Source organism: Urocampus carinirostris, chromosome 8 (assembly GCF_059441175.1).
Source record: "Urocampus carinirostris isolate Australia breed hairy pipefish chromosome 8, RoL_Ucar_1.0, whole genome shotgun sequence".
Lineage (NCBI taxonomy): Eukaryota > Metazoa > Chordata > Actinopteri > Syngnathiformes > Syngnathidae > Urocampus > Urocampus carinirostris.
In genome coordinates, this window is record NC_142356.1 from 28232511 (window position 1) to 28247491 (window position 14981).

At 41.0% G+C, this 14981-nt stretch overlaps 1 protein-coding gene across 3 annotated transcripts in view; it reads left to right on the forward strand.

Moving 5' to 3' along the window:
- The window catches only part of mgat3b (beta-1,4-mannosyl-glycoprotein 4-beta-N-acetylglucosaminyltransferase b), a 71818-nt gene extending 63888 nt beyond the window's left edge, over positions 1-7930 (forward strand). For all 3 annotated transcript variants that reach the window (XM_088342210.1, XM_088342209.1, XM_088342208.1), the window contains exon 5: positions 4148-7930. In XM_088342210.1, coding sequence (XP_088198336.1) covers positions 4148-4630 — 483 coding nt within the window. In that variant the 3' untranslated portion in view covers positions 4631-7930. The remainder of the gene's footprint in view (positions 1-4147) is intronic.
- Positions 7931-14981: the final 7051 nt, after the last annotated feature.

A 14981-nucleotide genomic window follows, 5' to 3' on the forward strand; every position in this document is an offset into this window, starting at 1 on the left:
GTTAGTGTCAACCCAAGCGTTTTTATCAGGTCTCTTCCCAACAGATTTTCTGGGCATTCAGGAACATAGACGAAACGAATGTCTCCGTATTGAGTCCCATCTTCATCTACAGCTGTCGTCGATTGTGTGAAATATCTCTTTGCTGGTCTTCCTCCCACTCCAATTACCAACACTGATGTTTTGGCCAGTGTTATCCCGTGTGGGAGATTTTTAACTACAGATGATTGCGCTCCAGAGTCCACGATGAAATCAACAGATTTTCCTCTTGGTCCTACTTGCAATTGTCTTTTTGGTGGGTTGACAGATGAAATGTTTCCAAATAATACACTCAGGTCCAGAATGGGAGTTGGTTGTGAACCTTCAGGCTCATCGTAGTTTTCCTCGTCTTTTTCTTCTTTAATTTCTCTGTCGGTTAGTCAGTCTGTGGGTAAGTATGGGTTGGTGTCGTTTGGATAATGTCTTGAGTTGGGCTTTGCTTGGCATTCCCTTGCAAAATGCCCAGGCTTTCCACAATTGAAGCAATTGTCTCTTCCTAAAAATGTTTTTCCTCTTCCTCTGTTTGATCGGGCGTGTCCTCTGCCACGACCTCTTCCTCCCCCTTGATAGTACCTCTGAGCCGACTGGATCTCTTCAACAGCGGAGAGACCCTCAAAGAATGCTGACATGGTGAGTGCAGCAGTCTGGTCTCGGTTCTTTGTTTTCAGGTCTTCGACGTGGGTGGCATGTGTCACCAGGTCCCCCATTGTGGCTGTTCTCCAAGTGATCATATTTTTTTTTATTCTATTAACGATGCTGCTTTCCAAACCATCTAAGAAAGCTGACCTAAGCATGATCTGGAAAGGTGTGTCGGGGGCTTCAGCTTCCGGAACTCCACTGCAATTTCTCATCTTTTCTGTCAGTCTTTCGACATATTGTCTAACTGACTCTTTGGTCTCCTGGCGGCATTGGGTGACGGCGCTGAAATCAGGTGGTTTGTTAAACACTTCTCTTGCCCTGCTCATGACGTTGGCGACATCTGCCATTAACCCATCTCCATATGGACGTGCGACTTGGTTTGCGTCAAGGGGGTTGAAATTCCCTATAACTCGTCCTACTCTGTATCCTAGAAGATGTCTGAGGACTGTCATTATCTCTGGGCCATTCAATCTGTAGCTGTTGATGAGTTCTCTTACTGCTTCGATCCATCTTCCCACATTTTGGTCCAAGGAAGGAATAGAAACGCAGGCTTCTTTCATCTCAGCTTGAGTCCAAGGTCGGTAGACGTGAATCTCTCTATTTTGGCCTTGAACTCCAAATGCCGGGTTTGCAACAGCTATCATCGGAAACAGGGGTGCTGTTGTTGCGGATAGGTCGGGCAATTGAGGATATAAATTTGCTGGTATTGTGTCGGTGATATTTATCTTCGTAGTTTGTTGTCTTGAAGTGGACGCACTTGCAACTCCATCCTTCACTGAAAGGGTCTTGCCTCTAGTGCGGCCTCCCCTGGACGAGTTGGGGCTTTCATTTGCTTTTCCTTCTTTGGCCCACTCCTCTTTTTTACGTTTTTCGTTGGCAGTTGTATTTTGTTGTTCTTCTTCTCTGGCTCTGTTTAAATCTTCTCCTTCTCTAACTCTTGTCCTACTGACTCCCGTTTCTTCTTCGGGTAGAATTTGCATACGTAACATTTTCCTTTCTTGCTTACTTGCAATGTCCTTTCTTCTTTTTTCGCTCTGATCAATCCACATACGTAAAACTTCCAACTGTTCATCTATCTTGCTTGTATCTCTTCCTTTCTTCATCTTTTCTTTCCTTTCTTGAACTAATTCAGCCTTCAATCTGATCTTCGTGTCTATTTCCTTTAATTTGTAGTTGAAACCTTTCTTCAGCCATTTCTTCAAATACTTCAAACTTTCACTGTCTCTTCCACTCATAAATTTCACATCTGGATCATCTAACAACTTCCTATTGGTCTGACCCATTTTCTTCCTTTAACCAAAAAGAGAAAAACAAAAAAAAAACAACAACCCTGGTTTCATAAAAAGTTAATTAATCAAATAGAATTTTCTTTCTATTCTTGTAATCCTTGATTTATATATATATAAAAATATTCCAAGTTGAGAATACACAAACCCAAATACATAAAAAAATCAAGAAACAAAAAAATTCATCGAATAAAATTTTTTTTTTATTGTTTTGTATTAATTTGGCAATAACTTTTATCCATTCCAATTTGCTCAATTTGATACTTCCCCCGTCTTTACAGTCCTTAATTTTCTAATTTAGAACTGAAAACCGGAATATTCTATCTTTATTTTTGTTATTGTATCTTTAGTAAGTGTTATTCTGGCATTAACTCATTTAATGCATCTAAAATAACTCAAACATAAGTTTTCTAAACTTAGCACACCTAAATTTATCGTTTTCCAATTGAAAAAACAAAAAAAATTTGGACCGAAAAAAAATTTTTTGGAACCCCTTAGGCCCGCAGGCGTTATGTTGTACACCGTTAGCGCCAAACGCCGATTTCCCAAAAAACGAACGTTTTCGATTCCTAACGCGATGTGCTCTCGGTTCCACCCAAAAACAACATTTTTTAAATCGTCTTACTCTTAAAAAAACGTTTCTCTCGTTGCAATGTGCACTTCGCTTCCCTTTTTTTTTTTCCTTTTAAAAATGCGCGCGCTTTCTCGTTTGTGGCAATTTTCTTCCGTATTTTTCTATTTTTTTTTCAGTTACGTGGGCCGATTAAAACTAGCTCAAACCAACATATAAGACAAGAAGAATAAGAATATAGGAAAGAATACAAACATTTACACATTGAACAAACATAAAACATTTGACAAGACAGAGTGGGCCCACAAAAAAATAGTTTAATTTTAGACCGTGTACACTTTTTTATGAAGCCATGCAGTTTACTTAAACCTTATTTTATTTTATATAACCACAGAGGGACCCGTCCTTTTTTTGAAAAAGGACAATGGGAAAAGTGGGGGGTCGTCTCTGTACCCCTCCCCCTTACTTTTCTTTCCCATTCTACCGTCCCCACGCTTGGGGTTAGTGTCGACATTTCCGTCCCGAGGCAATCAATACAACCGTCTCAAACAAAAAGTTTGAGTATTTAAAATACTTCGTATTTTATTCTGATTCCTTTTGGGTATTTACTTAGCTAAGATTTTGTAATGGCTTCTCAAGCCCACATATGGCGCCCGTCAACACTATGGTCTCTCTCTGTGGCCAATTCAACTTTATCTTTTTATAAAAAATGGCTTCGTTCTTAGAATTATTCCAAATTTTTATATTAGAAATGCATCTCTTACCGATCACTTGATCCTGGTTCGTTGACGATGCCGCTGACTCTGAAGCCGATCTCGAAAAAGAACAAAGTTTCCTTTGTTCTGGTTCACGCGGTAGAATGGATTGTTTTTTCTTCGTTTTCGACTTCAAAATGCTACGTATCGTCCCGGGTTTCGGCACCAAAATGTTAGGGTTAATATTTTCGTAATAGGTTAAACTGGAGTGATCAGTAAGAGAGGCAAATGTAGTTTTAGAATTTATTTCACTGCGCAGTGGGCAGACGGATTCAAAAAATCTCACCGTCTCACAAGTTTCCCGCGGTGCGGCAAAGTTTTGTTCAAAAGCGTGCGCATGTGCAGAAAGTATCAATGACGTCACACATACATCTACGGTTCAAAGTTCGCACATGCGCAGGAATGACCGATGACGTCATACATGTCTTTCGGATAAAAAATAGTACATAGAAGAAGAAAATGAATTGTAATACAGATCAAACTCATCAGGATTATTTGTAACATAGTAGACAGAGAAATACACAATTAACTGAATATGATTAGCTCTTACAATAATGGTTTCAAAACAATGTGTTGAGGCTCATAGAACCTTCGATTCATTAATCTTCAATTATCTTGCGGATGCTTGGTCCCCATGTTCTATTCAATTGTGTTGGCTATCTATTTGTCAGCTTGCTACTTAATATCCTTTTAAGGCATTGCTTGTGCGTGCGTCCCAGCCTACTGAATTAGAATAGCATGGCCTTTTTTTAAGATCTCCGAGCCAGATGTCCTTATGAAAAGACACATATCTGGCTCGCTAGACATAAGTACCTGACCCCTGCACTAACAGATCATTTGTGTGTGTATGTTTTGGGCAGTCCCTGTACGGCTTCTTCTGGAAGCAGCTGGGTTCCCTCGAGGTGGTATCGGGCTGCACAACGGGCATGCTGCGCGCTGTCTACGAGGGCGACGGCATCAAGCTGCGACGGCGCGAGTACTACACCATGCCGGCCTTCCGCAAGTACGAGAACGACACGGGCCACATCCTGGTGCAGTGGTCCCTAGGCAGCCCCTTTCATTTCGCCGGGTGGCACTGTTCCTGGTGCTTCTCACCGGAGGGCATCCTCTTCAAGCTAATTTCGGCCCAGAACGGTGACTTCCCGCGCTGGGGCGACTACGAGGACAAACGAGACTTGGGCTACATCCGTCAGCTGATCCGGACCGGCGGCTGGTTCGATGGATCCTTGCAGGAGTACCCACCCGCGGACCCCAAGGAGCACATGTATGCCCCCAAATACATGCTGGAGCACTACCAGCAATACCGCTACCTCCTGGAGAACCCATACGCCGGACGGCGCTGACACGGGTGCGGGAACCCCAGCGTGCTGACCGGACTGGATGCAACCACTGGATTTACAGCAAGTCCCGCCCACTTTTCCGCCCACCACTGCGTATTTAATTTGGCGCCTTCTCGTCACTTTTGGAGACTTAGGAAAAAACACAACCTGCTGAATGATGACGCACATTCATTCCACATGCATCTTTTTGTGCGTGTGCGCGTATGTGGGACAACCTTTTGTCTGTGTTTGTACCTACAACATCAATTTTAGTATGACCGTGCGTTTGTATAAAATGGAGGTTTTTGCCGTGATTTTGTTGTTCCCACATTTTCTTTTCAAATGTTTCATAGGGACTTTTGAGAGTATGCATGCATGCGTGTGGGTACTAATCCGCTGTGAGTCAAGCGCAAGTGTTAAAAGGAAGGTTTGTGGGTGATACCAGTCCTTCTTCTAACCCTATACCCCTTCCCAACCCAACCCCATGAGAATTGCAGGCGTGTGTGCGTTCCAGTCTACCATTGAGTCTTGAAAGCCGGTGTGTACAGCAGGAAAAGTGACTATTGTCTCTTTGGATACAAATAAGAAGTAATGTGAATGGGGCAGTTCAGTGTCTTGATATGTGCACTCATACCAAGAAATCCCTCCTCACCGCTGAATTAGTCACTCAATTTCAACGTATGCCTCTTGTTAGTCACAGCCCAGTGTTACACAATGGTGGGTGCAAAAAAAACACACTGCAGGACATCCTGACCCAATCACACAAGCTTACACGGTGACTGGATACACACAAGCACACACTGTTGGACATACGCAAAAGCATCCGAAGCAGGTACATGCCCTGACGAGACTGAGGGTAGTTACTATGGAGACAAAAAGTCAGGAAACGACATAAGTGACAGAAAATGCAGCAGAAGTTGGTTACCGTAGAAACACACAACAGGACTGCAGAAGAAGACAGGACACTGGTCAGTAACCATGATGTCTGCAGGTCAGAGAGGATGGATGTTCTTTACTATGAGAACAGGACAGGACAGTCAGAACAAAAGATTCAACAATTGCTAGTTTTCTTGGCAACAGAAGACTAAAAACGACAGTTTTCAGCTAACATGGGTCGAGAGGACGGGACAATATTTTAATGGTGGCGAAGTCAGTTAATATGGAGACAAAAAGTCCTTTCACGTCATGAGTGACAGAAGATGTAGCAGAAGTTAGTTACAGTGGCAACACACAGCAGGACTGCTGTAAGTAGTGGTATAAAAGGTCAGGACAATGGTCAGTTACCATGATGACTGTTGGCCAGAAGGGATGGTTGTTCGTTATCATAAAAATAGGAGAGTCAGGACAAAAGCAACAGAAGACTACAAATGTCAGCTTTCAATTAACATGGCTCTAAAGCAGGCATCTCCAATGTGGTATTCGTGCGCACCAGGGTTCCCCCTGTAGGCATCTGAGGTGCCTGCAGACCCGTTCTGAAAATAGCTTGCCAGTGCTGGGTCATTTTTATCTTCTCGTAAAATTACAATTTTGTTATTGATTGACTAAGTCTGCCTCAAATAATCAACTTGGTAACAACATAGTAATAACAAGTTATTTTAGGAATGCATATAAAACAAACTTTCCGCTGATTTGTGACAAAAAAGAGGCTCTCAGCTTGAAAAATGTTGGAGACCCGTGCTCTAGAAGACGGAACAGCAATGTTAATGGTGACAGAAGACAGGACAGTAACTAGCTAGAACGGTGTTTATTCACAATTTAAACAGAGCGGGCAGCGGTTACAACTTTATTAGTGAACAGGACAGAGGTCAGATATGCCAAAATCCGAGGATATGTCAAACGTTACCTGAGTTATTAAAGTCACAACAGTCGTTGGTTTACTCTGATACCAAAACTATCACAATTCAGTGCTTGATTTCCGTGGCAACAGAATACAGAGATGTTACTATAGTGACAGAAGATAGGGCGACTGTCACTACTAACAACCAATGACCACACAAGATGAGTTACTGTGACGACAGAAAACACGAGTAGTGTAGTTAATAAGCCAAGCCAATACCGTAAATTCTAGACTATAGAGCGCACCTGATTATAAGCCTCACCCGCCACTTTTTAGGTGTTTTGCCACTTCTATACTTACACAAGTCGCACCCATGTATAAGCCACGTGTGCCCGCATTAGAACTCGTGTCACGATCACAAGTTTGACCCAGACCATCCTGAAAGTCTCACGTTTGTAACTTCATAGATAGTGCACAATCCTAGGATATCAGTAAGCATCATGAATGAAGAATGATACCCGTTATTAAAGTATGATGCAAACTTGTAAAGTCCGAGTCCCGTTGAAAGTAATCCAAGGAAACAAAATGTATATTTCCAAAGTTAAGGGTGGGAAAAATATATATCCACTATTGTCCGCTGCGACAACAGACAGATCTACCGGTAACTCAGCTTTACTTCAATTCCCATCAGCCCGCGTTTGATCCGCCCCTTCTTTTTTATTCGTCCGTAGAAAACATAACAGAATAAATCTCTAAAATAAATACATTACAAAAATATACAGTTGCAAATACATATTATACATGGTCACACATATTTACGAAGAAAGACGGTACACCGAGAGAGTTTTCAAAGCTTTAATAATAATAATATAACGTTCATCCCAAACCGTGCCTTTAAAAGGTACCAATACGCTAGTTAGCATCACGCTCGCAACGTAGCTAACGTACCTATTAAAAAAGAGCATCCCTTAATTGAGAAATTCACAGTGGATCGTTCTCAACTTCCTCCTCATAACTATCGCCATCAAGGGCGTCTTCCTCAATATCGGAATGTACCTAAACTTTACAATGTATGCTTAAACGTAGAGGTTGCAGTCTTTCCTGGCGCACATAATAAACTGGTCTTAATCTTACCTTTTATACTCCAGCACCGCACCATAAATTGGCAGCTTCACTGAATAAGCCGCAGGGCTGAACATTTGGGAAAAAAGTAGCGGCTTATAGTCCGTAATTTAGGGTAATTATATTCATATTACCGGTGCTATGTTTTGTTTTTGAAAAGGTTGATATTTTAGGGATGAAATTGCTTCAATAAATCTGCTCAGTGAGGATTTTGGGCGTGCAAGCCGTAATCAAGCTTCAACATCTGCGCCTGCGTGTGTGACCCGTGTGACCCCTCCCCCATCGCCCCGGCAACCCGCCTCTCCCAACATGCCGACCGTGTGAGGTCATTGAATTAGCCTTTAGCTCCTGAGTGAACCCTTTAAAATTTGCACACATTTCATGTAGCGGCAACTTGTTTTGGAAAATCCTACAAGGGGTTCAAGTGGTTTACTTACTTTTAATTCATACCTTAAACCATTCCCAGTTGTCTACCATTTGTGTCTTTAAATGACTTTCCTCTGGATTCTGATTGGCTCAAAGGAAAACATTTCCCACGTTTGAGTGAGTGAGTGAGGATGTACCTGCAATTCTCATGCGTTATCCTTCCAGCCCACCTTAAAATAAAACATTTTATGACCACAAAACAAATTAATCCAACCACCACCTTAAGTGACTTATTTTTAGTTTCCATGTCGACCATAAACAGTGAAGGTGGGAGGACAGTTTGCGGTTCAAAGTTCCACACAATCGTCATTTTTGCACTTTGTGTCCTTTTTTTTTACTTTTGATAAAATCTTCCCGTAAAATGGAATGCTGTATGTCTGTGTGTACTTGCGTCGGTGTTTCTATTTAATTTTGTTGGCTATCTATTTGGCAGCTTGATATTTAATATCCTTTTGAGACATCACTTGTGCGTGCGTTCCAGCCTACTGTTAGCATAGATGTCCATTCACATGTCTTTTACCTCCTCCAAGGCCATCAAGTTGGTGTGACCAACCAATGGGCCTTTTCTGTGATCGTTTTTGTTCTTCCTGCATCCTGGATGACATGATCCACCAATCCTTGCCTGGGATTGCTCATCTCTGAAGCGGGTTGGAGCACTTGTATTGTTTTCTGATGTTTAACAGTGTGTATGCACCTTAATGATTTGTGTCATTGTCATGTGATCGATCATGAATTTCTTTTTTGTTTTTTAACAGGGTGGTTGATTTTAGTTTTTTATGTTTAGGTTGTTTTGGTTGTAAAGTATTTGAACATGTTTTTTCTGTCGGTGTGTTTTTTATATTGAGCAAAAGGTGTTTAAGCCAAAGTGTGATAGCATTGACACAATATTCTCACGTGCAACATAGATACAACCAATAGCCCTTTTCACACCACAGGTTCAAGATGTAGTGTGCTGTCTTCATCCCTGTTCAGATAGAGTAGGTTGTAATCAACCCATGGGTGTTTGGACCAAATTTGACACTCTCCTGGGTTAATGATTGTTTTAAAGTAAAGTGAAATAGAAAGTTGGTCAACCCCGACCCACAAATATTCAAATTTCCATCTCTCAACATTTAGGATCATTTTATCCTTATGCCACTATTTTTGGGGGGACGATCAATAACCTCGATTGGATAGTATAAGTCAGGATACATTTCTTCCTTTCCAAAAGAGTCAAATACCCATCAAACTCAACTTCTCACTGTTGTGGTGGTCTTTTAACCTTTTGACGCAGGAATCTTGCTGTCGTTACAGTTGACACAGAGTTACTTCCAAGGTAATAAACAGCTTATAAAGTTAAGTTTTACCCTTTTCCTTTTTCCTGCTCAAGCGAGCAATCGGAACTTGATGAAAGGTGACCCACATATCTTCTACGTCAGGGGTGGGCAAACCTTTTGTGTTGCGGGTCACATTGGGTGAAAACATTTAGCTGATGGAGGAAAAAAAGAAAGAATGATATGATTTTTTTCATATCTGTTGTTACAGAGTCTCGAATCCGATACCTCAGTAATACATAAGAGAAAACATAGGTACACTGGGGACAAGAGTGGCACCAAAACAACAAAATTGTATTAGTAGTACAGACGCTGCCCTACTTACGAATGAGATTCCGGACTATCGTTCGAAAGTTGCTCCAGTGCTATATTTTGCATGTTTAAGGTTTACATAAGTATGTTTAAGGCTTGTAGAAAGTAACCTGTTTTGTTTTGAAACTGAAAAATAAACATCTAATGAAATAAAATGCTCTATAACGTTACAAAGCAGGCTGAATGATTAAGCATTTTACTGAAAAACAAAGCAACACATTAGGCGTTGACATTCTGTGGTCTGTGAAGCCCTTTGTGACTCCTTGTGATTAAGGGCTATACAAATAAACATGACTTGACTTGATGATAAAGATAAATAATGGTAAGTTTAACTTACTTTTGGCAGAGTCAACCGACTTCCTCCTCCGTAGTAAAAAGTGGACAAAAAAAACGATCCAACCATTTTCTAGACTGCATCAAGCTTTCTTATTCCACTTTTATTTCAAAAGAAACAGCTCACCTCTTCTTTAAACTTTACACCAACCATATCGTATTGATGCAAAAGACATTACACAATGTAAATGGTCTATGGTCTGCAATTATATAGCGCTTTTCAAGTCAATGAAGACCTCCCAAAGCACTTTACAATGTGCTTCACACTTACCCATTCACACACACACTTACACACCAATAGCGGCCATGCGGCCATGCAATAAAATCGTCAAAGTTCTTAGCCTGCTAGAGATAAAGTGCAGTGTAGATGCCAGATTTCTTCCTCAGGGTAGATGCTGGGTGACCTCTCACAGCGCCACCACACGCCGGTAGCAGCGGAAAGAAACACTACAGCACTGTTCTGTACACTTAAGGTGCACACAATACAAATTCCAACTTACAGTAATGTCCGGATATTTTTCGACATCCCAAAAAAATTTTAGTGTGTACCATTGTTCGTAGCTCGTATTTTCGTAAGTAGGGGAGCGTCTGTACCTTATTTACCATTATATGTATTGTCATTATGCATTATTTTCGCCATTTTTATTTGACAGGCAGGTCTAGTACCTGCATGTGGCCTGCGTGCCGTAGTTTGCCCACCCCTGCTTGAGGTAGTAAAGTCTAACGCAAACATCTGATGTCTCCTTTGTTGGTAATGACACTGAATTGATAGTGGAAGTCCACCCACAATTTTTGGCTCCTAATACTGTCAGTGTAACATTTTGAAAAGGGCTATTTGTTTGTCCAATGTAACTCTCCAAATACTGAAAACTTTTATTTTGAAAGCACGTGCAAGAAAACTGAGAATCTTTTTATTTTTTATTTTTGGACGGATTGATAGCGACTTGTGAACCCTTTCCTTCTTTGTGTCTGTCTGTCCCTGCACTGATTGTTGAAGCCCACATAGATTTATTTTTTTATATATTTTTTTTTTGTCTTGTTGATTTTGGTGGTGTATGCATGAGTGTGTGGTCCAGTGGCTCGATGTTCCAAGAGGAGGACCTGTTTGGGGGGTTGGAGATACTTTTAAATAAGAGACATTTGGCGGTGATGGGTAAAAGGTTGAAAAGATAAAAAAGGAACATTTTAAAATAAATCCAACTTGTCTTTCAAATGACTGGGTGTATGTTAACCATCCGCAACCACAAAAGTTCTATGATAAAGATATAATAAATTAATTTCAACATTTGAATTAAGCTGTGTCGATGATGTGTGAACATATTCTTTTATTATTTTGGGGGAAAATACTCAACAGAAAAATTGTTTAGCAAAAAAAAAAAAGTAATTGTCAGAACCTGAACAGACGGAGGGCCCAGACACGTAACGTTTTCATACAAGCTTTATTTTACGGTAATGGGGCAGTCATGTGCGTGATCACAAACGCCAGCGATTCGGCGATCGCTGGGCGGAAGAAGTAAGACAGAGAAGTCAGGCGCGGGAAAACCGGAAGCCAGAGGCAGACGAGATCCAAACCGGACAGGACAGACAAGATCGATACCAGATTCTGGATACAAGAGCAAGAAACAGGACAGGACCGGACAGACGGGATCAATACTGGATACACGAGCAAGATACAGGACGGGATCGATACCGGATACTGGAGAAAGATACCGGACAAGACGGGACAGATACTGGATACACGAGCAAGATACCAGACAGAACGGGTTCGATACCGGATACTGGAGAAAGATACCGGACAGGACAAGACAGGTGGGATCAATACCGTATACACGGGTAAGATACCGGACAGGACGGGATTGATACCGGAGACTGGAGCAAGATACCGGACAGGATGGGACAGATACTGGATACACGAGCAAGATACCGGACAGGACAGGATCGATACCGGATACTGGAGAAAGAGACAGAACGGGACAGACAGGATCGATACAGGATACTAGAGAATGATACAGGACAATGCAGGACCAATGGAATCGATACCGGATACACAAGTAAGATACCGGACGGGACAGACGGGATCGATACCGGAGACTGGAGCAAGATACCGGACAGGACGGGACAGATACTGGATACACGAGCAAGATACCAGACAGGACGGGATGGATACCGGATACTGGAGAAAGATACCGGACAGGACGAGACAGGCGGAATCAATACAAAATACAAGTCTTGCAAGTTCAGAGGTTTGTTGACGGACTGACAAGTAGTGAATGTGAGCACTGAGTTTAAGTCGGAGGGAAGCCAATCGTGCAACGAGCAGCTGCTGGCGCCAAACAAGCGGGCCCAAGTAAGACCAATGGGCAACCGTGCAATCAGTTTTTTTATTTTGGTTGAGAAAAAAATATATACTGGGTAAATCTATCTATATTCAAAGCGAATACATATATTTTTTTAAGAGTGATTTTAAGGTTCTGTTGGTAGTATACAAAACCATGCACTGATTTGCTCCCTTTTATCTTTCAGATTTAATTTCACTCCATGTTCCGGTCCGAAGCCTTCGCTCTGAAAATGCTGGTCTACTAGTGATCCCAAGAGCAAAAATCTTGGCTTAAAATACGCTTTTATTCTCTATCTTATAAATGACCTATATTTCCTGTTGACAACATCTGTGTATTGTTTGTCAATGCTACATCCATTGCAGCCTGGTCATCCTGGAAGGGGGATACCTCATGTGTGGTCCCTTCTGAAGATTACTTCATCTTACCTCATGTTGAGGTTTTCAGTTTTTCCTTGCCCTCATGTAAGTTTCAGATCAGAAGATGGTGCAGTCTGCAGTTTGCAATAATCTGTGGTCTGTACAGCCCTTTGAGACTCCTTGTGATAAAGGGCAATACAAATAAACACGACTTTTTAGACTTGTCATTCTAAACCACGCAATGTACACAGTTGACCACGTGGAGCCGCTGAAGTATCAAAATACGACATCATGCGGTCAGAAGTATTGGGCCACATATGCGTAAAACTAACCCAAGAAATTTAGACCAGAATTAGACTGGAATTGACTCAATTGTCATTGATAATAACGGGGTGTACAGTGTTCACCAATAGATTATACACTACCGTTCAAAACTTTGGAGTTGCATAGAAATAGCTTTATTTTACAGAGAAGCATTCTATCAATGAAAATAACACGATACTAATCAGAAATATACTCAATAAATACACTGTTAATGTGGTAAATGTCTATTTTTTTGCTGCAAATTCCGGATTTCAAATGCAATTTCTATAAAGGTGTTTAAAGGCACATTTCCAGTCAGTAGCACTCCAATGTTCAATAGTACATTCATAGTATCGGTAAATTGTCTAAGAAGCAATGCCAGAGTGACTAATCGGGAAGAACGGGAGAGTTCCCAAATGGCCGGCTCATGTCAACGAGGAGTTTGGGCTGGCTGGATGAGAAAAATAATTTTAACATGTATATGTCCCTTGCACCGTCTAGCCTTACCCGTGCATTCATTCTCTAAATGAAAATCGTAGTAGGGTACAAACGTGGGTTCGAAAGTGAGGTAATGTATCCGCAAATAAAAGTTAATTCATTTTGTGCGATTGACGAACGTTTTTCATTGTTTTTCATTCCGTGGTTTGGCTGTTGGAATCGTTTCTCATACCTGTCAACTTAAACATCTTTCCCGTATGTTATACGTTCTTCGGTTATTTCAAATTGTGTACGCCGTATAGCCTTTTTTTTTGTACGGGAAAATTCAAAAAAGTCATTTTTTGTTAGACTAGATGCTGAATTAATTGTTTATTTATTTGATACAAATAATAAACATATTCACATAAATTACCTTTATTTATATTGTAGATAGTCTGTCTTGCTATAAGTAAATAGGTGCCGCGTTGTGTTTTTATGGTTTGTTATCACTCAATATGGGAGCCAATTGGCTGAGGTTGACCGGTATGTATTCAATTTGAATTAAGGCTTTAAATAGAAAAATAATATAAATCACTTTCGGAATAAATAGGCAATTTTTTACAAAGTACTGCATAGAGACTGCCCTAAGTTTTAAGAGTGGTGCAATGAAATAATACAACTCCTAGCAAAAAGTATGGAATCACCAGTCTTGGGCAAGCCCTTACATTTTATGCTGTAGAAAAAACTCAGATCGCAAACACGAAACAATCGTTAGGTCATTGCGAAGTGCAACTCCTTGGCATTCAGAAACACTAAAAGAAATGAAGAAAAAACATTGCAATGGTCATTACATTTTACCTTTATAGAGCAAGTGCAGGAAAATGAATATGGATTGACTCAATTCTGAGGAAAAAAAATATGGAATTAGTGCATTTTGAGTAGAAAAAAAGGACACACCCGGTCAATTTCCTTTCCTTGATTGGGCACCCGGCTTAGATTAAGTCTGCCCGTTAGTCAGCAGTAAAAAAAACGTGCAGTTATCACACCTTGGAGGCTGCTTGGACTAAATGGATTGGCAAGAATCATGGCTCCAACAAGAGAAATGTCTCTTGACACCAAAGACAGGATTTTCAAACTTCTTGAAGACGGTAACTCTTCTCGTATGGTTGCCAAAGATGTGGACTGTTCAAAGTCAGGTGTATTGATGATTAGAACTAAGTACAAACTGTTAAAGTCAAGCGTACTGGTAGGCCAAGACATGTAAGCGTCAAGACAAACAACTAAAGGCCATACGTCTTGAAAACAGAAAATGCACAACAAGACAAATGGAGAGGAAATGGGAGGAAGTTTGGGTCAATGTATGTTGCTGAACTGTGCACAATCGCCTAAAGGAAATGGGATTTTCACATAGGAAAGCTAAAAGAAAACCGTCGTTGAAGCTTAAACACAAAAATCAAAATTGCAATGGGCTACGGAGAGCCAATCATGGACTGGGGATCACTGGATGAAGGTTCAGTGATGAGTCACGAATCTGTATTGGACAAGGTGTTGATGCTGGAACCTTTGTTTGGTGCAGTTCCGGTGAGGCTTTGGTCAGATCTGCAATAAATGCACACATTTACCTTGAAATTTTGGACAACTTTATTATTCCTTCAATTGATAAAAGGTTTGGGGATG